Source organism: Pseudorca crassidens, chromosome 4 (genome assembly GCF_039906515.1).
Source record: "Pseudorca crassidens isolate mPseCra1 chromosome 4, mPseCra1.hap1, whole genome shotgun sequence".
NCBI classification, from domain to species: domain Eukaryota; kingdom Metazoa; phylum Chordata; class Mammalia; order Artiodactyla; family Delphinidae; genus Pseudorca; species Pseudorca crassidens.
Genome location: NC_090299.1, coordinates 150,274,682 through 150,302,145, shown reverse-complemented (window position 1 = coordinate 150,302,145; position 27,464 = coordinate 150,274,682). Strand labels below are relative to the sequence as shown.

The window sequence follows — 27,464 nt, the reverse complement described above, 5'->3', positions numbered from 1 at the left end:
CTGCTGTTCTGCCCATCTCTTCTATCTTCACATACTCACCTTAGATACCCCACTCCTTGCCAGAGTATCAAATTTTGACTGCATGCTCTATGTCTCTATTTGTGCCCCAGAGCTCCCACCTGACTCTAGACCACCATATTCTCCATCCAAAAGTTTATATTTGAATATGCCAATATGTCTAAAATTTAACTTAATATACTCCCCACACTTCCTTCTCTTCCCATGTTTCCTACTTTAATGAGTAGCATCATTGTTCACCTTTGTTTGCAAGCAGAAAATTGGACATTATCCTTGACCTTACCCTCTTCCTCCCATGTGTATGTAATCACTCATCAAATCGAGATGATTCTGCTTATAAGTGATTTTCCAAATATGGACACCTTCTTGCATTACTGCTACTGCTCCTCCTGCCTCCCTCACCTTAACATACAGCAACAGTCTTAATTCCAGTCACTAAATTCTGCTATTTTTCTCAAATAAAGGACTTTCATATACTAATGATCTAATGTCAATGAATGTTAATATAATACTCATATTTTATTGCTCTTCTTATTAGATGATTCCGATAATTAACATTTTATTATAGCAATTGTGATTTCCCAGAAAAATAAATATCTTTTCCTTATAATGTCGTTATCAAATTTATATTCCATTAAGAGTTCTTTCATATAAAGAGAGATGACATTTTGAATATAATCATGAAGAGTTAGGTGATTTAAAATAACTGTTCCATGTTTTTTAATATTTTAGAATTTTAGAGTCTTAATTATTCTTTTTAAGAAAGGAGAGACAGATATTGTACAGTTAGTTTCAATATAAATGCTCACAATTGATGCATTATGCTTGCAAAAACCTAATTATTTTATGCATAGTAGAAAAACATCTTCCTTGGATCTTTCCACACATAGAGATCATTTTGAATTGATAAAGATTTATTTAAGGGTGACATTAGATCTTGAATCACTAGAACACATCTTAAAGTGTATGTTTATGGTTTGAGGAACTACAACTCATAATTTAATAGGATTTCAAGAATCTATCAGAGTTACACAGACTCCTCACTTCATGTAATTTTAAGTCAAAGCACTTTATAGTTTAACTCAGGAAATTATGTACACGGAAAGCATTTACAAAATATCTTTTCTCTGGATAGACATTTACACCATTTTGGGTTATCTAGAAAGTCCAAATGAAAACAATTAATTCCTAAAATTAAGAGCCATATAATAACACTTTATCATCTTAATTGAATTTGCAAAAATAAATAAATATAAACATTTATTTGAACATCACTTCTGAAATTAAATGTCTCAGTTTTGTGTATGGTCATCTTGTCTAACGGCAAATCACTTGCATTTACCTACAAATCTGACGCAAAAATACAGAGTTCCAGACATGTCAAACTTAATCAAAAATTGTATTTTAATTTTGAGTTGGAAGAAAAGAAAACGCTGAATCTCTGTATTTTAATACAAGTCCTTGTAGTTAATAATGACACTATTAATTTGTTTTTAATTCTAAGTACTCTTTGCACTGAAAAATCTATACACTTTACTATCAAGGCAACAAAATGCAAGCGTGCAGGGTGTCCACCATCTGACGAGAGGATTTAGTATTTCTTATTTTTTAGGTACTCGGGCGTCACTGTTGTGGCCTCTCCCGTTGCGGAGCACAGGCTCCGGACGCGCAGGCTCAGCGGCCATGGCTCACGCGCCCAGCCGCTCCGCGGCATGTGGGATCTTCCCGGACCGACCAGGGCACGAACCCGTGTCCCCTGCATCAGCAGGCGGACTCTCAACCACTGCGCCACCAGGGAAGCCCTAGTATTTCTTTTAAATATTCAAAACTATGATCTCACTTAAGATTTATTGGATCCCATTGCATAGATTTCCAAGTTTGTTAATCAAACAAGGCATGATTTAAGATATTTGACGCTTGCAGTGACGATTTATTTTAAATATCCTAGTAAAAATCAAGGGATTTTTGAATAACGTCAAAAATTCTGGAGAAAAATTAAGAATGTTATCTGATGCTTATTGTAAAATAATAAAATAATTCATCTTACCCAAAATGAAAAAAAAAATACTATTTTATGGAAAACTTTATAACTACTAAAATAATACCCTAATCATGTAATAACAGTTGATAATGTGCTGGTTCTTTTTTCTTTACCATTAACCTTTTCCTGTTTGCAAAGTACCCTTTACTTTCTTCCATGTTGTGTGGTGGCAGAAAGAATAATAAACTGGAACTCAAGAAATCTGTTTATCTTTGTATCTACCAGTAAATAAAGACTGGATAAAGACAAGTTTCTTAACTTCTCTGGCCTTAGTTTATTTTTCTAGGTTCTATTCATTTAGGGACTTTTTAGTTTTCTGGGCTTTCTTTTTAGAAACTCTCTGGGGGAATGAATTCTGGGTGGAAAAACTGATTACTTTTTATCCTTACTATATCTGTCCTTTTTATCATTGTCTGTCTGAGATGATGCATTCTAAAGGAAAGGAAACTTATCTTTTCAAGTTGCTTTAACTGTCACAGCAGTCTATACACATAGGTACTTAATACATAATTTTAAAATAGATTGCCTTTTCACAATTGTTATATTTTTTTATTCATGATACTAATATTTTATAATAGAGTAACTTTCTAAAATCATGTCATTATACAACACCTGTCACTAAACTTCACAAAACCGAGGTGGGTTTAGTGGTGAAGTATTTTAACAGAAGGAGAGAAAGAAATAGACGTATGTTTCCTATTCACATATAAGTATAAACACATCTTGCTGATACAGGCAATCCAAACAAGTTAGTGTTGCTATCTCCAAAGGGTCATTCAAGAGCTTGATACCCTGTTTAATAACGGTGAAACGCTGAAAATATATTGCAGAAAACTGCTTGGTGAGACCACAATGAATATTAAGACACCCCAGATAATTCCAGCATTACTTAAAAATATTACTTTTTCTAAACGATTATGTTAACATCATTTTATCATAGTTAAGGAAAAGTTTTGTGATTATTCAAAAAGATAAAACCTCATAATATGATTGCTGATTGCCAAGTGCTTTTGTTATCAAATATCACTTTATGATTCAAAATATTAAAAATGTAGACCTTTTGCATAATACATAATTTTGACAGAATGGCAGAATCATTACAATCTTCATTAAACTTCATTGCATTTACTATAAATAATTTCAATAAAATTGCTACCATACTACCTTCCAGTTGTTAACAGAATCATATAGATTTTCTTCTCTCCAAATTCAATAGTTTGTAGTACACTGTAGCTCCTTTAAAAACAACGTTTCACTATGTCTCTATTGAAGTTTGTATTGATGATTCAGATTTCTGAATTGCAAATTTTATTTATCTTTACAACATACTGATCTACCTTGCCTTCCTTAGCAATATCAAATCGTATCCCAAACACAGCATCATTTTCCCCTTGATAGGTGCAGGCAGCAGTATTCTAGGGAAGATTCTTTTGTACTGATATTGCCAGGGATCATTATTCAGTCTTTGCTGTGTTACCATAAAAATAACATATTACTCACACTTTATTTTCATTGTATTTATTAGTTTCTAGCTCCACTATTCCACCATTAACAATATTTTGAATAAAAATCCTATGTAAACATACAATTTAATTCTTATTGATGCTTGATAGTTTGTATACCATTAAAAATATTTTCTGCTACTGCTATAGATTTCAACTACTTTTATTTAGCCACATCCATGTATCTTCATATTATGGGAGTGGGGGATAGGAGTTGGTAGGTTAGACTGCCTGTTTAATAAAATAAGTTAGTAAAATAGTAATGATAATTGATATATTTCCATAGACTTTCAGACCTGGAAGAGATCTTCCGGTTGGACTAGTTTCTATAAATACTCTGGTGTATCATGCAGTAGAGATTTTATTTAGGCTGATGTAGGAGAGCAAAACTGCCACCCCCAAATGTCTCTTTGGTATTAATATTATTTCAAGCTGAAAACAATCAAAGCCCAAAAGACTTGGAAAGTAACTTCAACTTTCCCCCAACTGCCTTGAAGAAAGAGGATAGAGGACCTCTTCCAGGAAGGGAGCTATCACCACAGGTTACCATAGTATGAACTAGGGGTGTGGACAGAAAGGAACTCAGCAAAGTCTGCTTCTTAAAATTACTCTCTGTGTCCCACTGTTTGTGCAGGGCTAAGAGAACATTCATTTACCAAACACTTGTTTTTCCATCTCCATGTGTGTTGCTTTCCTCCCCTTTGAAGCACAAAACCCCTACCTCAACATCCTCTTTTGTCTTTAGCTGAAAATGGTATTTAAGGTGAGGGTTTCAGCCATTTTGGTGAGTTACCCAGTTTTCTTGGGTCTCTCCCATGTATACACGTTATTAAATTTTGATTTTCTCCTGCTAATCTGCCTTATGTGAACTTGATTCTTAGACCAGCCAAAAGGACCCAGAAGGGTAGAGGAAAATTTCTTCCTCCCTGACACTCTTCTCTTTGTCCATCTTCCATCTCTCATCCCCTAAAGTCCAAATCCACTCATCCTGAAGACCCATTCAATTGTTACTACTTTCATAAACTCTCCTTGATTCCCAGTGCTGGAGGTTATATTCTTAGTTCACTTTATATTTTATGTAGGCCTTCCTATGACATTTATCCCCTTGTATCTTACATGATAGTATACAATATAATCTAATGTAAACAATTTTTCCTGATAAACCATAATATTCCTGTCATCCTAAGCACACAGAACAATGCCTACTACAGAGTGAAGTTTAGTGGCAAACACATAGACTTCTTAACTGGTTTGGCATAGGTCTGATAATAAACTCAGCCACTTGGTTCTTAACTTCTCTGTGTTTCAGTTTCTTCATATAATCATTGAATGATAATGCTGCTTTCTTGTTATCTTTGAAAAGTTTTCTAGCCTTGTGACACACTTTAAAGGATTAAGTGTTTACCGAGATATCCCATCTGTATTCTGCTTGCAATTTAAAGTGGAAATGCAGTTTAATTAAATCTGAAGAGCATACTGACGTCTTGCCTTAAAGCTTTGTAACAAGCAGCTATTTCACATTTATTACTTTGCTAGTTTCAAATATTACATAAAATATAATTCAGTGTTTTAATATAAAATGATCATGTGGTAATTACTATCCTCATTTATATGAATTTTCAGAGATTTAAGTAATTTTTCCAATATCAGACAACTAACTGATGGATGACAGAGGCATAACTCAAAAAGGATCTTTTGGGCTTCCCTGGTGGCACAGTGGTTGAGAGTCCGCCTGCCGATGCAGGGAACACGGGTTCGTGCCCCGGTCTGCGAGGATCCCACATGTCGCGGAGCGGCTGGGCCTGTGAGCCATGGCTGCTGAGCCTGCACATCCGGAGCCTGTGCTCCGCAACGGGAGAGGCCACAGCAGTGAGAGGCCCGCGTACCGCAAAAAAAAAAAAAAGGATCTTTTTATACCAAGTACATATCCTATTTCCTGCCTTTTTGGAAAAAAGAAATATATACATATGTATATATTTGGAAAGTCCTATATATGTGAGTGCATATAAAAATATTGAAGATTATCCATCTATCTATCATCTATCTATCAATCTAAAATCTCACTTAACTTTCATTACTTGGTGATTTTCAAATACCAACCAGTTAATTTAATGATTTTTTTTTCTCTTTCTTTTACACACAGCTCCAAACTTTCCCTTCTGTTTTTTGCCTCTTACTCTTTTTTCTTTGAATTATTTTTAATGAATAACCTGTCATACACTTTCTTAACCAAATCATCTTTACAACTTTGCTCTATAAAGTATACTCAATTTTAAGAAGTCTTTAAGCATTTTAAACATATATAATTGATTCCAAAATATCTTAACATAAATATAATTTTCAATTCTTATGCTAATTATTGTTGTTAACATATATGCAAACTTTATCTATTAATCAACTTTGGTTTTTCTATAAAATAAAAAAATTGTCATTATGTAAATAATTGTTTTTGATATATGGTGACAGTGAAGTGCTGTTCCTACTCTAAAAATAACCTTGGAAGCATCACTGTGGAATTAATATCTTAAACTAGAATCAATAGTTATCAAACATTTCCAGCTCTGCATTTTAGAATTATAACTCCCTTAGCTTTTACATTCGTTTCAATACAGCCACACACTTAAATTATCTCAATTATATACTTCTCTTAAGAAACAGTCTGTACTTTGAGGTCAAGCAAACGCACCATATTGGGTAAAGAAACAGAAAAAAGAACAAAGAGGAATTAGAGAATGAATCTTATACTCACGGAATGTTCTATAAAATTCTTCAAGAGCCAGGTGCTTGTCTGAGTTAAAATCATCATATTTCAGTAGATCATACAAAGTGCAATCAGAAGGGTCCTTGCCAAGTTCTTCCTGTTTTATCACCTGACAAGAAAATTAAATTCAGGCAATTATATCTGTCTTAACATTTCTATAGTATAATTAATTATATGTAAGTCACTTAATAGGTAATTTAAGTCTGTAGTTGGGCAAAGAACTGAACCTATGAGAAACCTGGGTTTTCAGTTACTGGACATTTATTCCCAACTGTTTCAAAGATATACTTAAAAATTTGACTTAGTTGCTTTGACGTTAAGATATGTACTTAGAATTTAGCCTAAATTTTCTAATACAGAAACCTCCCAGTAGGACCCAGAAAATCTGAACACTAAAAGGACATTTTTGTATTTCAGTCATTTCCTTTGCTCCACTTATATTGACTCAAGGAAATGCCTGCACATGAAAATTTCCTCCAATGTCTCAGTGACCCATGTCAAAATAGAACAGTTCTCCTCCAACAAAAATAGTGAGGAAATTTGGTCCAACTTTCATCTTCCTATTATTTGTAAAAAATGAAGTTAGTATTTTTTTTCTCTTCTGCCTGAACTCTCCAGCTGGAAATGAAGGCATTTGGTATTCTGAATTAACTCCCTGGGTCACAAAGGAGCTATTCAACAAATGACTGTTTCCAGGAGCCAGATAGAATTAATGCACCAATTGATGATGGAAACCTACCCAAGCAGGGGTGAGGAAAATCACCAGACTGCTTTTCTACTCTGTGCTCTGTCCCATGGGGCAGCTTTTTTATACTCTGTTTTTTACCAGACAGATATAGCCTGTCTGGTAAAAGAGGTCTCCAAGATTTTTCAAACATTCCTTTTCATTCTGGGTAGCTGCATAGCTGTGTCCACGGTCTTTCATATTTGTCCACAGAGGGAGTGGTTCATATGGCTTGGAGCTTTGCTTCCCCGTGTTTTTTTTTTTTTTTAAGTTGGTGCAATCAGGAAACACAGACTTTGAAGTCAGCCAGCTCTGGTTCAGACCATGCCAAGGACACTTAATAGTTCTAGAATATCTGGCAAGTCACTCAACCTTTTCTCAATTAGAAATTAAAGATAGTAACCTCTATCTCTCCTGGTTGTTGTGCAGACTTATAAAAACATGTATATGCTTATACACACACATATCGTCAAGTGCAAGACATACAGTATACATTCAGACCTAATCAAAGTTAAAAATAATGATTTTTATTTAACGTGCTTCTCATTATAATAATTCATGCAGATTTCCACACCAGCTTGTGCACGTTATAGTTGTATATTCATGATGCTTTATTATTTCTTTTGGTAGACCGGGATGATTCAAGCTTTGTCACAGCAATGGCAGATTGGTGATAGGAATTACTAAAGAGCTATTTTTAACCTTTTATGGAACATCTGTAAGTTAGAAGTTGTTATGCCTGCGCTTGGATGAGCTGCAGAGACAGCGCTGAGGATGGAGCTTAGCCGATGGATCACTAGAAGCTCCAGCCCCTCCTGTAGCCACCTGAGTGGTGACATGCAATGACAGCACCTGCACTGCTAAATACGACTTTTACACATCATGTGTTCTCTCTTCTTGTTTACTGGATTCAAATTTCATTGGCTAAGCTGGCATTTGCTGCCTTAGAAGGGGAGGAAAGTGAATGATTTATCTGCTTTCCATATAAATGGATATTGTCAATAGTGACAATTAAAGCCCTAGGCTTTAGCACAGTCCAGCTGGAGGGATTAACAAAACTATCTAATGGCTGAAGCTATCTCTCCTATAAGCCTAATGGGGAAACAAGTACTGCTTTTCTGTTTAGAAAGCAACGGCGCTCTCAGCCACTCTCCATCTGTTATTTGTTGGATAATGGGAAGTGACTTTTCCCAGGTGGCGGAGGGGCAGTGTGTTTGATCTTACCTCACTATACTCTTCCTAAAGACCTGCAGTGCCAGGACTGCAGTAATTTTTAGGATGCAGTGACACCAGGATTTGGTCAGATATTTTAATACTATTTTTAGTGACTTTTAGTCACGTACCTGTTTGTGAAACGATGGAACAGAAAGTTGGGGGAGAAGCTTTCATCATTGTACTGTATGTCTCATATTTATTTCTGTTCTAATATTTCACTCAAGTTAAATCATGTATAGACCCAGAGAACAGACTCCTACTTTTTTCCTTGAAACTGGTTTTGACATAAGACTAGCTTGCTTTTGATTTGATCTTGAACTTGATTTGATCATGATTATAAAACTCCAGCTGGATATGCTGTTTTAATGAATGTGCTTTAGGAAAGTGCATGGTCCTGGCTAGTGAGCTTTTTATAAAAATCCTTGTTCACAGACGCTTGGCCATGCCCACGCACAGGAGAGAGGTGATTGACTCCCTCATTCTTCCATATTTTAAATACACGTTTTCCTCATTTAGTCCATTTTTGGTCAATGAAATAGCCTACTTAAGACATGCTTCCTAGTAACTTTTTCTCTCCTTTGTTTCCTGATGGGAGCATTGGCACACTCTGGGGTGTTCCAAATGCAGAAGATACCTTCCTATAGACCTTTTAACCAGCCTGGGAAAATTGCTTCAGATATTTGGAGTTCTGATAGCCTTAACGAGCTGAATGTGTGACTGGGGGAAAGAAAGAATAAAACAAAATAGTAGTAATACATTAAGCACTCTGGTGCTGGGGAACCAAACTTGTAGGACATTTATATCATTTACCGTCTGGCTCTGGTTCCAAAGACTTCCCACTGTAGCTTCCTCAGAATGCATGTGTTACATCTGAACTAGAGATTCTTGACAAGGCCAGACTCACTGAATATACTGCCATTGAAGTATCTTATGTTGAAACTTTAGTCTAGGAGGCCAGTCACAGTTTCATTTGCAAAGTATCTTTTTAATTCAGGTAAGTACGTTGTTTTTTTTAGGCATAATGCTACTGCACACTTAATAAAGTACTGTGTAGTATAAAAATAACTTTTATATGCACTAGGAAACAAACAAACAAAAATTATGTGACTTGCTTTATTGCAATACTGTGGTAGTCTGGAACCAAACTGCAATATCTCTGAGACATGCTTGTACACTATACAGAATCTCAGATGACGATAACTTATCTAAAGATAAATAAAACTGGAAAGAGAGATAGAAAGTGCCAGAGGTAGATGCAGAGGATTGTTTCCCTGCTAAGAGATGCATGGTTATTAGATTTCTGGGGATAAGGCATGATTTGGACATCCAGGTTTATTATATTAACTCTCACAAAAGCAATAAGATACGTGTAGTTGATTTTGATGGTCTCAAGTCAGGTCATGGTGATGAGACCATCTGTGTAGGGGGTAGGAAGACAGAGGAGTCTAATCTTCCAGTTTTGTGTCTTGTTCTTTCCTCTCCTTGGTGGAGTGGGAGAAAAGATGAACTCGTGAGCTATACCACTCATACTGCCAACTACTAATTGGCACTTGCCAGCTCCCTCTACAAGGATTAAATCATGCGCTGCTGCAGCTGCTGACCTTCAACACCCCCTGAAAGGAGTTCAGGTGGAGAGCAGAAATGAGGCCCTCTGTGCTCTGCAAAAAAGTGGCAGAACAGGTCTTCAGATAGTTAGATATTTTCAGGAGACAATTTTATGAGCTCAATTCTTGCATCTCCTCATATCTAGAAAAGCACTAAAATCCTTCGTGGTGACGTCTGCTCCTTGTGACGAGTAACCTTCACGAGACCAGCAGAAACCTTCTGCAAAAAATATGTGCTTGATTGCATGTACTCCCTCTTCACCAAAATCACATGTACACTGACCTGCCCCCCAAAATCTTTGGAGCAGTTTCTCAGAGCTCTCCGAAATGCTGTCTACCGGGCTATAGTCCTCATTTTGCCCCAAATAAAACAACTCACAGCTCTCACGTTGGGCATTTTTTTTTTCGATTGATAATATGTTCAAGTAATCTGAGTTCTTCCTCATCCTTTGAAACTATTTTTCTCAAACTAATCATGCCTGTGTCAGAATCACAATGGTCTTAGTAGAGTTAGAGCTCAGTGATCCTCTATTTTAAAGAAAGTCCATCACGTTTGTGAAGTTAAGCAGAGGTAGATATATTCAGTCCTTTACTTGACAAATGTGTAGGCTCAGAAAGGCTCCAAGGCTCAGAAAATAAATATACTCCTGTGGTAACAATACACATCTCCAGGCACTGGCTTTTAACTTTCTCCCACATCAATATAGGTTGGCTCTTCTGTTACTTGGTCCTCCAGACTACTTCTTATCCACTTTCTTCCTTTCTCCCTCTCTCCCTTCCTCCATCCCTCTTTCTTTCCTTTCTTTACAACCACCATATGAATAGTTCTAGGGACTGGAGATTAATTAGTAAGTAAGAATGACTCCCTTATGGAGTTAGTATTCTAGAACGGTGAGTGGGAACATGTAATCAATTGAAAAAAACGATAATTATGGATGGTCAACAGCGCTTAAAAATAAACAATGTGAAAGGACAGAGGGTAAATAATTAATATTACAAATTATAATGGTATAATCATATATAACTGATGCTACCCTGCAATAGGTGTATTAAAAGAAAAGAATTGCATAAAACAATCACATCTTCTAAGTTCTCTTTTAGGTTTTGTAACATGCTTAACACGTTAGAAGACATTTAAAAAATCATTAGGGCCAACATTAATTTTGAAAGACTAGCTGAAGAGATAAAATTATTAAACAATTGGCGGGATGAAAACTATTTTAGTTTTAAGGCATTCTATATGGCTCACAGGGATTCTCTGAACATGAATGCCAACATGTTTAGTATACTTTGACATTCTAAAGGAATGCTACAAACAATATATTTAAAATTTTTAAATAATTTAATTTTAAATTTCAAGTTGTCTTATGATACTATGAACAGAGTTAAAGCAAAAAAAAAAAAAAAAAGAATATTTGAAACTACTTACTAAGGTTTCCAGCTACAATTGAAATTACTGTTTATTAATTGGAGCCCTGAGCTACACCTAACCCAACAATACAGGCCTTACCTTTCTGTTTTAAGTGCTAATGGTTGCTGTTATTATTCTGAAATCCTTAGCCCTTGAAAGGAAATTCCCGATTCTACTAGGATCTACCTACTGGCATTGCCAATGCCATTTTAACAACTGGTTTCTGCTGCCTTATTTTGTATACCTGACAGGTTTATGGGGTTTGTAAATGTTGAATAGGATTAATTACCACGGCACTCCCAGACAGTCCTCACTTATCTCCTTCTCTACCCAAACAAAGGCTTATTTATTTGCATTTAGTTTGTTTCCACTAAAATAGCATTTTATCTATGGGATAAAACAATTCTTACCAATCTCATTACACATAAATATGTTGACTAGCTACAAGAACCCTTTTAAAAATCTTTAAAACTGTAATAGGCTTAACAACTCAAAATAAAGACTAACTGTCCATTCCCTATGTAACAGTTCTAATAAATTTTAAAGAAAATGGATATGTACAAAGTCTGCAAAGACATCAGCACCATGCCTATCCTGTTAGCTTAAAAATATCTAGCGTTATTTATTCTTTTTTATTTAATTTTGTAAATGAATTCACATATGGTAGTCATTGAGCAAATGGCTCTTTAAGTCAAATATATATAATATAATAATCTAAATCCTGAGAACAAGTAGTTCCTTTTATTATTTTAATAAACAGTTGTCATGTGTGCACATTAAGGAAATATTTCATTCTAATATGTATTCCTAATGTGAATCAGCTTATTAAGATGACAATCTAAATGAAGAAAAAAGCTAAATCAATATACTCAATACAGCTGCTAATTTAAACTCAGACTCACAGGGGAATGACTTTGCATACTTAAACTCCATGGGTGGTTATTTTATGAAATGGGGAGAAGGCTGAGGAACACATTTGCCAAGCCATTAGCACCATTTCACTTCAAGAACTCTACGTTGGCTGCTCTTAAATTAAGCAAGGAGAATTTTAGGCTGAGGTTGGCTCTAATGCCTTGGCACATACAATACAACCAACCCCTAAACCTGTAAATGCCTCAAGGTTATGAAATCAAAACCTAAGGACAACGGGTCACAAACAACTAGGCTTTAATCTGTAGCCAATTAGTACTTTCCTTACTTTGCTTTCACCTTCTCTCTGTAAAAGTTTTCCCTAGCTCCCCTCCGCAGAATGCTTCTAACAACTTTTGGTATGGCGCTGTCAGATTTGAATGGATTTTTGCTCAGATAAACTCAACATTTTAATATGCTTCAGTTTATCTTTTAACATTGCTAATAAACTCAAGGGTGCCATTCTGCTGAGTGAAGTCTGCGTATGTATCCCCTCATTTTACTCTGAGGAACCATGATGCGAGAAGTAGTTGTCCTTTCTCTAAGGGACAATTTATACAAATTCCCTTGTGCTTCTAACCCTGGTTAACCTCTGTGACCCTATAAAATCCAAGTCTTCCCATATTGCTCTGCACACTTCCCAATCTGACCTAATCTCATTTCCTTTCCAACTCAAACCCATCATAGTATCCTCTGTAAATCCTGCTCTCTGATCAGAAAATTCTCTTTTGGCTTCTATTTTTATGAAAACATGTTCTTCACCATACTGACTTTAAGAAAATCTGGCTACCCCTTAAGAAAACCAGTTGTCCAATAATTTTAACAATTGGAGACTAATTTTTTTCTCATGTCTATTCTACCTCAATGGAAGGAAGATGGTCAAAAATTAAATGCTTCCCTATTGGCACTTCTGGATTTCTTCCTCCTCCCAAATGAGTTTTCTTTCATCAGATAGATAGATAGATAGATAGATAGATAGACAGATGGATGGATGATAAATAGAAGCTACTCCTTTGAATGTCAGGTCATTCAGTTACATAATTCTTTCCTATTCTCTCCCCATAATTCACCAATGATTTACCCCTCAATTCACAATATTTCTGTCTACCTTAACTCTTTATCAATATCCCCAGAAACTTCAAAATGCATATGAATAAACCACCAGGAAGAGTTCTATGCTTCTTTTCATAGCAAATGATCATTAACCTTCTCTCTTCCAATGAACTTTTCCTACATACCAGCCTGCCAAAAGGGATGTGATCATACCTTAGGTCACTTCATCCTGAAATCCTCATTTCAAGCATTACAGGTCTATTTTGGAATAACATATGTTCTTAAAACCATAAATGTGTTACTGTGTAGCTGAGCGCCTGACCATACTAGTCACATACACAATACTTAGGGGAGAAACCCTGTTTGTTATTATGTTTCAAATAAAGACTATACTTTACATTTGTTAAGGCTTTTTCAGTGAGTTATTATCCTATGAGACATACATTTGAATATTAAGCAAATTTGCAGCATATTGCTACAAGGACAATTTTCACTGAAGCAAGCATTAGTAAAGCTCAGATTTCACCATAGACCCAAAGAGAGCCCTGAATTCTTGCTGTTGGAGAAGGCAATTTAAGAGAAGCAGGAGAGAGATACAGGTAATAGAGATGAACCTCAGACACTTGTTTAGATTTGGGGAATGGAACTAAGAGAGAACACCAAACAAGCAAAGTTTCACACCCTCAGCCTGGTCTTTGGAAAGAGCCAGAAAATTTGATTTTGCCTTTAGTGCATAAAACCGGTTACTGGCTGAGACCACTCAGTTCTACTACCTCATTCTGAATAGGACCCAGGCAGTATAGCACAGATTTAAGAAAAGATACAGGGCTGCCTAGACCAAAGTAAATTAAATGTCCATTTACCCGTTGTCAATAAAGAGAGAAGAGACATCTTAAAACAAAAATGCTCAACAAATACTTTAAATGTGATTGAAATATTACCTTTGTCATATAGTAATTAAGACACGTATATGGGAGAGGAGAGAGTGAGGAACTGTTCTGTTCCTGTAAAAATGCTCCCACACTCTCCCCTGTCATCCAACTCCATGTCCCTCAGGAAGGCAAAAATCCTCACCAAGGGTGAAAATGGACATCATACACACTTGAGGAAAGAGAGAGAGGTGGGATTTCGCTTGGTTCTGAGGGTATAAAAAATAAGGCAGAAGACAGAAGATAAGAATTTCTACTAGTCTCAGGGATTGAAGACTTATTTGCCAAAGGAAAGACTGTGCCAGATATTGCTTTATTTTTTTTTAACATCTTTATTGGAGTACAATTGCTTTACAATGGTGTGTTAGTTTCTGCTGTATAATAAAGTGAATCAGCTATATGTATACATATATCCCCATATCTCCTCCCTCTTGCACAGATCGGTTTTTGATGTTGGTGTTATTATATTCTATAACTTGCCATTAGTTTTTAAGAAAGGCACATAGATGTTGGCAACTACTGAAAGTGATGTATTTGGTTATACACATTTAGGGGGAGAATATAAATAAAACAGAACTATATTGTTTTGAGTGATAAGGAATTTGGAGCCCCAGGGAAAATTAAGGAGTTGAAACTGAGAGATAGACTTGGGTCTTGCATCTGTGGTACAGAAAATGCAAGGCATGATCTGGACAGAGCACAAGGAAAGGAGAAGTGTACAAAGTGCTTCATCTAAACTGGATTTCAATGTGTGATTTGTGTAATATGTGATATAATCCCATCCTCTACCACCCTATACATCTTCAGTCATTCAACCGAGTACATATTGCTTTTTGCAAATGGATTGTGTGTGTGTGTGTAGCTCAAAAAGAAATGCAAAGGGAATGACAGACATCTGGATTATAGAAACGTTAATAGTATTATTACAATTACTACTACTATTATCATTACTCGGTTACTGTACGATACTAACTGAGGACTTATATATTTTTAAAATATTTAAATTGTAAAATATAGTCAATTAAAGCATATTGTTTCTTTCATAACACATCTATGTCTGTCTTAATCAAGATATTGCTTTCAATTATTTCTTATAACTTGGTTTTATGGGCAAGAAAAAACTGCACAAAACTAGGTATTTTACAGTTTGACAGGTAAGGATATTTTAGTATAATATATATCAGCATCTTAAAAACAAAATATATATGATACTTATTTAAAGTTTAGTTCAATTTAACATCATATCTGTAAAGACAGGGGCACTATATACTCTGGAGAAAAATGCCCACCACCACAGTGGTTGCAGAATGATGCCATGTACTTGTCTCTAGCCTAGAACTCAGGATTTAACAACATTCATACTAGCTATGTGAGATAAGCAGATGAGTACTTCAAATGATGTGAGAAAAATAAATAATGAATAAATAAATAAAACATGCTACCATTTATTTTTCCTAATTTCTTGGAATAACCAAACTATTTTTCTTCTTTTGTAAGAAACATTTTTTCATTGTGAAAATTGGTATTAAAATGCTTGCATATTTAATAACGTGTACATAGACTTCTGGGTTATAATGGCCGATTTGTTCTCACCTATCAGCTGATTGTAAACATTAAAAAATGCAGGGCTTCCCTGGTGGCGTAGTGGTTGAGAATCTGCCTGCCAATGCAGGGGACACGGGTTCAAGCCCTGGTCTGGGAAGATTCCACATGCTGCGGAGCAACTGGGCCCGTGAGCCACAATTACTGAGCCTGTGCTCCGCAACAACAGAGGCCGCGATAGTGAGAGGCGTGCGCACCGTGATGAACAGTGGCCCCCGCTTGCCACAACTAGAGAAAGCCCATGCACAGAAACGAAGACCCAACACAGCCATAAATAAATAAATAAATACATTTTTTAAAAAATGCAAAGGATGAACTGGATGGAAATATTGATCAGTTGCTCATCCACTAACTCAAGCATGTGTGCCCTCTTTATATTTCCATTATCCTCCACGGTATGCACAGGAAACTTAGATTGGAAAATTTAATTAGCGCTAACAATTATATCATGTTTTCTATGTGCTAGTTATGTTTCTAAGAAGTCTACATTTTCAAAATAATATCAATATCACATCCAGCTTACATACTAGGTGTTATTATCATTGTTGATATGTAGAAAGGGAAGTTGGGACACAGAGAGTTTGGGTCATTTGCTAAAGGTTGCACAGGAATTAAGTAGTAGATATGAGTCCAGGTTCTATAATCAAAGTTCTTAAACTGTGATACTATAGATCTTACCCCCTTTAACTATTGCTTTTTATTATCTCTTTCTTCTCTCAACTACCTCTAGTTTCTAATTTACTTGAAAATCTGCAAGAGAAGCTTTAGAATATATATTCATTATGTGGAGTATGAACAGAACACGGGCAGCCAGCTTTTATGCTGAATTTATAAAACCTCAAAGCCAAATTACGTTCATTAATTTTTACTTGCCATTGGCAGTATCTTGGAATTACAGATTACATTTCTGCTAATAATAGCTTGTAAATTATTAGCAGACACCATTAAGATCCTTTTCCCTTTTACTCTTTTAATTTAAATTATTTTGAAACTTGATATTAAATGAGGATATTATATGTTTCCAAGCTGATTTTTAAAGTCATATATATTATTGACTTTAATATTATAATACTTGGAATACAAGTTCCTTAAAAGCACCTGTAACCTAAAAAGACACAAGTCAAAAACAATATTTATGCTCGTAAGAGCTAGAAATGTATTATATCTTTTCCACCGCGTCAGTTACAACCTTCTGGTTTTTTCATAGCTGATTGCTGACAGATGAGACGCTAACATTTCCACTCTATAAAGCTGAAGGAAGGACTGGGGCATGTCTTCAGGGGTTAGTAAGTATTACCTCCCCAGATCCTTCCTTGCCTGTACCTTGTGGATGGTCAACATATAAACAGGATTCTGAAGATCCTTTCTGCTCTCACATGATAACTTTCAGATGAATTGGAAGGGCACTTTTCAGATGCAAAAGCAAATCCAAATCAAAGGTAACAGGAAGAACAAAACTAAACGTTGTAGCAGATGACTTTATTATGGGTTGTGCTCTGTCCTCCCCAAAGATATGTTCAAGTCTTAACCCTGAGGACTTCAGAATGTAAACTTTTTTGGAAATAGGGTCATTGAAGATGTAATTAGATACTGTAAGATGTGGTCCTTCTAGAGTAGGGTGGACCTTCAGTCCAATATGACTGGTATCTTTGAAGAAGGGACAAAATGATGTGAAAACAAATACACAGAGAGAAGCTATTTGACTGCAGAGGAAGGGACTAGAGTGATGCACCTACAAGCCAAGGAATGCCTGGCACTACCGGAAGCTGAGAGAGGCAAGAAAAGACTCTCCCCCGCAAGAGGCTTCAGATAGAGCATAGCCCTGCCAACACCTCCATCTCAGACGCTGAGCCTCCAGAACTGACAGAGAGGTTGTCTGAGCCACCCAGTTGGCGGTACTTTGTTATGGCCACCCTAGGAAACTAATATAAACTTGGATGTAGCAGAAACTTGAAACAATTATAGGTGAGTGATGTCAATGCCATTTTCCAGTGATGAGCAATTTTCTCTTTGGACTCAGAAGTGGGTCCTAGATTTGGTCAGATCATGTGTCACACCCAACCACTGGTTAAAGAAGTGTAGACATGTTAATGAAAACTAAAAACTATTATAAAATTAAAAAGTAAGAAACCAAAAACACAATATATTTGAATATGTCAGACATGCATAGATCCAAGTGACATACCTTAATTATAAATTCATTTTAACTGAATTACGTCATTACTAGAAATGTAAAATTCTAAACAGTTTCATTCTTGAAAAATAAATTATGACATGTATGACAACATGAATATCTTAATTAAAAGTTGTCTAACTTTACCTTAAAATTCCAGAATTTCATTCCTTGAATCCCAGGGCCTGGGACTTAGTAACTACTCATTAAATGTAAGCTGAATTAAAGAAGATAATGAAAACGGTGTGTTTTTTAATTACCTAGAATGACAAGTCAATTTGCTCACAAGGTCACTTTGACGTGAAGTCTCTAAACTAAGTTACACTATCCTAAAACTTGAAATACTTGCATAATAAGACCGATATTCCACATTGTTGGATTTTTTTAAGTAAGCCATAAAATTAAATATGAAATGTGAATGGCATGATGTTGTGGAAATAGACAATTGAATTTTTTTCTTGAAAACTATATTTCCTGTTAAGCACAGCAGCAAAATCCACCTTAAGATCCACTATAGGAATTACCATGGACTCAGCAACACTCCTCAGGGCTATCACCAATTTCCTAGTCGCCCTGGAGTGGCTTATTCTCTCCTTTGCTCCCTAAAAACCTATATATATTTGTGGAGAAATTTTATGTCCATCATTTTACATTTCCGTCACTATTCACAAGTAATTTAGGTTCTTAAATCTGGGCATTTCAATTTCCTTCAGCAGTCTGTCTCAGTAACACACACATTAAAATATTTCTAATTTTCCAAAATGGCTCACATAAAGACCTTTTGTTTATTAAAATATTCTCTTCTCTTTAATAACAATTTGTCTATATGTATCATTTTGGTGGCAATTTTCAAAGAAATGAAATTTAATAATGTTGACATAATATTAAAATCAGATTTAATATACCTGATCTTTGATAATTAAAAAAGTACTGGAGTAGGTCAATAATTGAATACCTTCTTAAATCACTTATTTACAATATGTTATAGATGTACTGTTCAGTAATGCTCTTGAATACCAGATAAACAAGCTTCCATTGACTGATAGAAAATTAAACATTACAAAAGCTCCAGAATATATCTGGAGATATTTTATAAATTCTATAAGAGAGAACTGGCAATTCCTTTAGGTATTTAAGGTATAGAAACCGGTCAAAAGTAGGTATCTCTTTTAAATTGTACAACATCATACAAATATTACTTAAAATTAATACTGCTGATAGAGTAGTCAAATTTTTCTCTTAAAAATATTTTATGTCTATAGTCAAATTATATGAATAAAAATATTTTTATTTATATAGCATAAATTCACACAAATGTAAATATATCGCATATGCTATACTTAAATTAGCTTGTTAATTTAGTCATTAATCTTACCTGAGTTAGTTCATTGATATCTACAAGTCCATTACTGTCGGCGTCAAAATATTTAAACATTTGATCCACCAGCAACTTCTTCCGAAATATGTCATCACCGTTAGGGTTTTCATTGTCCTGTGTAACATATTTTTGATTTTGTAAATCTAAAATCATGCTTTTCATCTTGCTGTATTCAGTGGCCTCGCAGTTATCTCCTGTAACAAAAGAACTAAGTTATTTTCAAAACAATATTAGAAAGGAATCATTTATTTTATTAATGTTTTAAGCTGATATCTAGTAGATAGCATACTTTGTACATAATATTTATGTTTCTACTTGCATACTTTACTACTTGTACAAGGAAAAAAGAATGGGCTATTTACATGAGAGGATAGAAAATTTTCATTACTATCAAATCCAATAACAACACAAATACTGTGTGTTTTCTCGATGACAAAGTCATTGATTCTATGAATGTACATAGAAAAACATGATAGCTTCAATTGGTTCCAATGTTTAAATACACTACCTTAGTTTAACTCCTCACTATACATGTCTATAGTGATAATTTCACAGGTTTTGAACATGAGGTTCAGGGAGATGAAATGGCTCACCCAAACAAAGGGTTAGATTGTGCTGGATTTTGTGCTTAAACTGATATATATATCTGGCTCCAAAATAGTAAGTTTTTAATTGGAAATATATATATTTTTTACATTTGGATTTGTTTTGAAGAAATTTGTGTGTATTTACATTTTTTCTTGATTCTATTTTGTTTTGTTTTGTTTTGTTTTGCGGTACGCGGGCCTCTCACTGTTGGGGCCTCTCCCGTTGCGGACCACAGGCTCCGGATGCGCAGGCTCAGCGGCCATGGCTCACAGGCCCAGCCGCTCCGCGGCATGCGGGATCTTCCCAGACCGGGGCACGAACCCGTGTCCCCTGAATTGGCAGGCGGACCCTCAACCACTGCGCCACCAGGGAAGCCCTCTTGATTCTATTTTTAATGATGCTAAGCTCATATTTGTTTTCTTACAAAAGTTTATTTACTTATTTTTCTGATATTCATCTATTTCTCCGTTTAGAGTCTTGGTGTATAATATGAAATATGTTTCCATTTTGTATCTTGAAGTCTTAACCTGTCAATTTCATTTCCACAGCTAAAGTATGAGCTTACTGAAGTAACAACACATTACAGATTTTCAGTATCTCCCATAAAATAACCAGCAGAACACTGGGAACTTCACAGTTAATGGAAATTGTTGCTTGGCTTAATATCTTCAAAAATAACTGCAATTGCTCTAATATCTTGACATCATTATTTTACAAAGGATTTTTCTTACAACAGTCTCCATGTTGATGTCTTTATAACACATTGAAATGAAATGTGCTTACTATTGATAGCAAATGTGATATAAAATGTATACAGAAAATACAATGTGTAATGTAATTTATAAATGAAAAAGTAGGCATTATATTAGCTGAGAATTTTCACAATATATTTTTTAGGAAAAAACCTAACTTTATAGTTGTAGTTCATTTCGACAGTTAAGCTGTGACAGAGTCTACAATATTTCTAAAGATTTTAAAATATATGTCTGAGAAGCATGGGGTTGGGGTCTCATTCCTTTTCCCGACAAGATGGAAAACAATCTCTTCCAGAGAGATGAGAGACTATCTTGTTTTTCAAAGACAGTGAAATGGCTTCAGTTTTTCAGCAATTTTAGTGTTTAGTAATCCTGTCAAGAACTTCATTTTTTACAAGATGTAAACTTTGTACCACAAATTAAGTGAATTTTGCACTATTCTGTTCTCAGTAAAGAATAATAATATGTTTTCATAATAGAACAGAAATCACTGACAAAAGGGAAAAGTAATCAAGTCCAGAGGGATTGGTAACAATTTTGGTGTCTGTGAAAGATGCATAAGAGGAGCCTTCAAATACGTGTGCGTGTGTGTGTGCAGCAGGAAGAGGGAGAAAACCATTCCAACAGCCCTCCCTGGGATTTCTGTATTTGACCTTGGACCTGCCTGTCCTTTCATCTGACTGATGGGAAGGAGGATGGAGTCTGGGGGAAGTGACCTGTGTCTATCCATGATGAGCAGGTGAGAACATGGGAAATAGAATTTAAGTGCTGAACACCTTTTAACTAATATTTGAAATTTGGTGTGAGGAGATACAATTTTAGGTTGTTACACTCTAATTTTGATCAAATCAAGTAATACAATCATCATCATGCTCTCTCTATAGATACTTTTTCCCAAATTGTAAATTCCCTGGCAAGTCCAGGTATTGAGGTAGTTGCTGGCAATCCAAAGAAAAGAAAAATAAAAGCATTGCAGTTAAGGCATTCACATTCTATGGAAATGTGCAATAAACAGTCCTAAAATTATGTAACACTTTGTAGAATTTAAAGATTTTAAATAATTGCTGTTACAGATTTTTTTTAGTAATAAATAGATACATCTATTATTAATATATAGATTACCTGTAATGCAGGCTTTCTATGTGCCAGGAACTTTTTATGTATTAAATCACTTAACTCTCATGACAATCCAACAAGAAAGACCTTATAATTACCATTATTTTACAGATGAAGAACTAAGACACAGAGATTAAATAACTTGTTCAAAACTACAGAGCTAGAAAGGAGCACAGTGATTTTTACAGCCAGGCAACATCTCTTTTAGCCTTTATTCTCTACTTTTCTCATCTTCAGAACTGAGTTTAAAATCAACTTATACATGGATTCAGTAAATTTGTCCAAGGATTATTTGGAAAGTGAAAAACAAATATAATAATAAACTCCAGGCAATATCATTGCTTAAATTGCAGGTAGAGAAAAAAGAACTTGCAATGGGAGAGAGAGAAAAAGAAAAGGAGTATCTGAGAAATAGCAAGAAAACTATAAGTACTGAAGAGGAAGCTAACGGGAAAAGAACTTTTCAAGAAAGAGGGTGTGATGAAAGGTTAAATGTTTCAGAGTAAAAATAAGATAAGAAATGAAACCTGCTCATTAGATTCCTTAAGTTGGAGGTAACTGATGACAATAAAGGGAAATTTTAGTGAATAAATGGAAAAGTCCTATTACAATAGGTTAAAATGAGTAAAAACAAAATGACGATTTGGAAATATTAAATGTTTACTACCTTTTTAATAAGGATCAATATAAAAAATAGAATTAATGAAAAAGAATAGATATTTAGAAATAAACATCAATGTATATTAAGAAATCATGGCCTCATCCAAGAATAATTTCAAGAAGGAAGTTAAGAAATTTTAGTTTGTTGATTTGTTTGCTTTGGTAGGATTCCTTTCTCAATACTTAATCAACCGATGGTGTTAGGAAAAGAAACCTGACACCTGCTGGCGTTAGGCAGCGAAAGGAAAGAGAACTTCTGGACTCACTTGGTGCTCTTGGAGACCAGTAAGAGATCACCTCTGCTGTGCCTGTTCTAGATACTGAGGACAAGATGAATGAGGTCGCCACCTGATGGTACCTATACCATCCTCCTGCCTATGAATGCAGATTCCAGGGCTGTGCTGACTCTGGACTCAGAGTGATTCTAGGGCAGTTAAAATCCACCAGGTCTTGTGGGGCCTGGAAGAAAGCAGAATCTCTGACTTTCTTTTTTTTTTTTTTAATTTTTTTTCTCATTTAAGTAATAGATTCATAATTTTATTCCAACTAAACTATTTTGTGAAACAAAAAACATGTTTGATAATGCCACATGGCCAAAACATGCATGATATTTCTGTATTCTTATTATGTGCACAAGTTCTCACTTGTTTTTTCTAATTAATTTTTATCGGAGTATACTTGATTTATAATGTTGTGTTAGTTTCTGCTGTACAGCAAAGTGAATCAGTCATACATATATACATATCTGCTCTTTTTTAGATTCTGTTCCCATATAGGTCATTACAGAGTATTGAGTAGAGTTCCTCATGCTGTACAGCAGTTATTGTTGGTTACCTATTTTATATATAGCAGTGTGTATATGTCAATCCCAATCTCCCAATTTATCCCTCCCCCCTCCCCCGCTTTCCCCCTTGGTAACCATAAGTTTGTTTTCTACATCTGTGACTCTGTTTCTGTTTTGTAAATAGGTTCATGTGTACCCTTTTTTAGATTCCACATGTAAGTGATATCCTGTGAGATTTGTGTTTCTCATTCTGACTCTGACTTTCAAATGGTCAAACCTGTGTATTGGCAAGGCTTCTCCAAGACTCTACTGAACTGAGGATAATTACATTTTATATATCTGATAGTACCACCATCAGTTTTGAGTACACGATAAGTGCTCAAAAATATAGAGTTCATTAGTACCTAGGGTTCTTGGTGTTATATACTCCATGGGTTTTAATAAATGTATAATGACATGTGTGTACCTGTATCTACAGAGTAGTTTCACTGCCCTAAAGATCCTCTGTGCTCTCTGCCTATTCATCTCTCCATCCTCCTTAACCCCTGACAAACACTGACCTTTTTACTGTCTCCATAGTTTTGCCTTTTCCAGACTGTCATAGATTTGGAATTGTATACAATATGTAGACTTCTCAGATTGGCTTCTGAGAAGTCAATGCATTTAAGATTCCTTTGTGTCATGGCATGTTAGCTCATTTCTTTTTATCACTGAATAACATTCCACTGTCTGCATGGACCACAGTTTATTTATCCACTTACCTACTGAAGGACATCTTTATTGCTTCCAAGTTTTGGCAGTTTTGAGTAAAGCTGCCATAAACATCCATGTTTAGGTATCTGTGTGGACTTACATTTTCAAATCCTTATCCTAAGGAGCATAATTACTGGATTGTATGTAAGATTATGTTTAGCTGTGTACAAAATCACCAAACTGTCTTCCAAAATGGCTGCACCAGTTTGCATTCTCATCGGCAATGGATGAGAGTTCCTGTTGCTCCAAATCCTCACCAGCACTTGGTGTTGTCAGTGTTTTGGACTCACCATTACAATAGGTGTGTAGTTGTGTCACGTTGTCTTACAGGGAATTTTTTAAATGAATGAGGGACTATATTTTACAAGAGACATTGGTTCCATAACCTTTCCCCCACTCTCTGCACACACACAATGTGATTTGGCTTAATTTAACATCTCCTTAAACGTTGTTGACTAGTTAAGTGAAAATGATTAAAAACACAATTAATTCAATTGACATGCTTACTGATTAATTTTGGGAATTACTCTTACTGGAAATAAAAGGAAAGTATTGTGAGTTAAATATTAATTCTCCAAACACTTTGTTCCTTATGATGTAACTTTTTTCAATTATATGCCACATGGTCATTGACAACTGCCTACATCTATACAAGCAGTATTAAAAAGGGGTTTGATTTTCTAGCTTGGCAAATGTGGTATTATAATTTAATAAAGGTGTTCTAGTAACCAGGTCACTTTGCTCTCTTTACCCTGAAAGAACATTAATTAAAATGCTTTTGAGGGACGAGATTAGGCATCCCATGCTCTGTTTTCAATTATATTCTTCAAAGGTGACACACTTTGGAGCAAGTAGGCAGCTTAGCTCTTACTATCCCCACCCTCTCTCATCACCCTCACAAACAGAATCACATATTATAAAGTAAAGATGCAGAGAATGCTGGCAGAAAACACAACAAAATAAAACAGAGCACAATACAATGATGATGGCTATCTAGAATGCTTGGGAACCTTAGTGAAAAATGTATATTTATCTTACCTGAAATAAATACAACTTGTAATAAAATTATCACAATTGCTCAAGTGTGTGATTTTAATGTTTAGTGAATTAACAGTCTTTTAAGTCATTATCTTTATAGTTAAAACCAAGAAAATACAGTACGCTTCATATGAAAAGGCATACCTTCTATAAAATACGTGAGAAGTAGCTAATGATGTCAAACAGTTTATGAAATAAGTTTTTCCTAATTAATTATTGTTTGTTTTCTGGCAACCTTTCTACAAATATTTTGTACACAATATGAAGGACTTTCATCTTTTCACATTTTTGCAATTGCTGTTAAAGTATGAGTGCATGTTGCCTTAAAAATTATACTACACAGTTCTTACAGGTCTCATTGTGGTAGTCTGTGTTTTATAGAAGTTTTTAATTTTGATTTATATTATCTGGATCTATAATATTTCAAGGAGTAAAGATATATAAAGGATATTCTTGAATTTTTAAAAAATTTGATGAAAGTAATTTAAAAAAGTAATCAGGTTACGAAAAAGTGTCTATCCCTTAATCAAGTAGAGTCAAAACTAAGACTTGGCGCGCGCGTGTGCGGGAGGGGGCAGGTGGGGAAGGATCGCCAGCGAGATCCCGAGTGCCCGCCCCCGCCCCCGCCCTGGCCCCCAGCTCCCACCGGGTCGGCCCGGCTCAGCCATGATCAAGGCGATCCTCGTCTTTAACAACCACGGGAAGCCGCGGCTCTCCAAGTTCTACCAGCCCTACAGTGAAGATACACAACAGCAAATCATCAGGGAGACATTCCATTTGGTATCTAAGAGAGATGAAAATGTTTGTAATTTCCTAGAAGGAGGATTATTAATTGGAGGATCTGACAACAAACTGATTTATAGACATTATGCAACATTATATTTTGTCTTCTGTGTGGATTCTTCAGAAAGTGAACTTGACATTTTAGATCTAATTCAAGTATTTGTGGAAACATTAGACAAGTGTTTTGAAAACTTCTGTGAACTGGATTTAATTTTCCATGTAGACAAGGTTCACAATATTCTTGCAGAAATGGTGATGGGGGGAATGGTATTGGAGACCAACATGAATGAGATTGTTACACAAATTGATGCACAAAATAAACTGGAGAAATCTGAGGCTGGCTTAGCGGGAGCTCCAGCCCATGCTGTATCAGCTGTAAAGAATATGAATCTTCCTGAGATCCCAAGAAATATTAACATTGGTGACATCAGTATAAAAGTGCCAAACCTGCCCTCTTTTAAATAAAAAAAAAAATTAAAGGCCACTCCCAGGTAAAATCCGGGGGAAAAGTCATCTAAGTTTACCATGCAGCTGTTTACCAAAAATAGAGGAGAGTCTTAACTTCTGCTCTTGGATTTAAGTCAAGGTACTGCATAGAAGTCATGTAAAATCAGTATGGAAGTTCATTGTTGCTTTTCTTGCTCAGTGATTTTGAAGAAATTGAGTAGTTACAGTGTGATTTTTTTCTTTATTCTCTAAACTGCATTCCCATGACCATCTAAGGCATGCCTCTATGTATTGGCTACCACAGTATTTTGAAAAGTGTTTGGGACATTTCTTTAAATTATGTATAACCCAAAATGTTCGTGTTTTGTATGGATCACAAATACAGCATTCCTTAATTCTTTGTTATTTGTCAGAATTGTTAAAGAACGAAGTATGTATTGCATGAAAACATTATGACTTTTTCTCTTAGTTTAAATAAACTCCAAGGTAACTGGACTTCTAAAGCAAAAAACAAAAAAAAACAACAAAAAAAACCTAAGACTCATGTAACTCCATTAAGAGCAGGACTCTTTGTACTTCTGAACACTAAATAATCTTGTCCAATAATTTTATCACAGTACCCAATATGTGGTTTTCAATGAAAATTGTATTGTTTGCATTGACCTTACAGAAGGTATGCTATTCATATCTGTGAAGCCATAGGCATATAATGATTTTAATCCAATATATACACAGCAATTATTGTGTGCTGGCACTGTTCTAAGTATTTTACAGGTAGCTCATTTAATCTTTAAAAGGATCCTGTGAAGTAAGTACAATTACTATACCATCTCCTTGAAACATAATAAGCCCAATAACAGGCTTGACATTTGACTTTACATGAAAGATTAAGAAAATTCTAACCCAACAATTGTAAGCGCATCATACTAGTTAACTCAGACATTTCTCATGAGGTACACAGGACTCACAAGTTGCATCTATTTGTCTCTTGAGAAGATAGAGAAGCTTTAAGTATTCTTTCTTTTATGTTACTCTACAAATTTGTGTGAAATTCTGTCAAGAATTTACAGTTTTCTGAGGACTGCCTGCATACACATATTCATGTATATGAATACACATATTCAATAATAAATCATGTGTCTTTTCTCTGCTACACTGAGAGAGAGAGAGGTCTTTTGGTTGGTAGGATTTTTAATTTCCCCAACAATCATTAGGAATGC

The 27,464-nt window shown here is 35.2% G+C and overlaps 1 protein-coding gene and 1 pseudogene across 4 annotated transcripts in view; one reads left to right on the top strand and one right to left on the bottom strand.

The window, feature by feature from the left end:
• FSTL5 (follistatin like 5) overlaps positions 1-27,464 on the bottom strand; it is a 676,350-nt gene that overhangs the window by 307,112 nt on the left and 341,774 nt on the right. For all 4 annotated transcript variants that reach the window (XM_067737033.1, XM_067737032.1, XM_067737031.1 and 1 more), the window contains exons 5-6: positions 19,318-19,514; positions 6,311-6,431 (exon numbers count right to left, since the gene is read on the bottom strand). In XM_067737033.1, coding sequence (XP_067593134.1) covers positions 6,311-6,431; positions 19,318-19,514 — 318 coding nt within the window. The remainder of the gene's footprint in view (positions 1-6,310; positions 6,432-19,317; positions 19,515-27,464) is intronic.
• Positions 25,633-26,284, top strand: LOC137223284 (AP-3 complex subunit sigma-1 pseudogene; annotated as a pseudogene).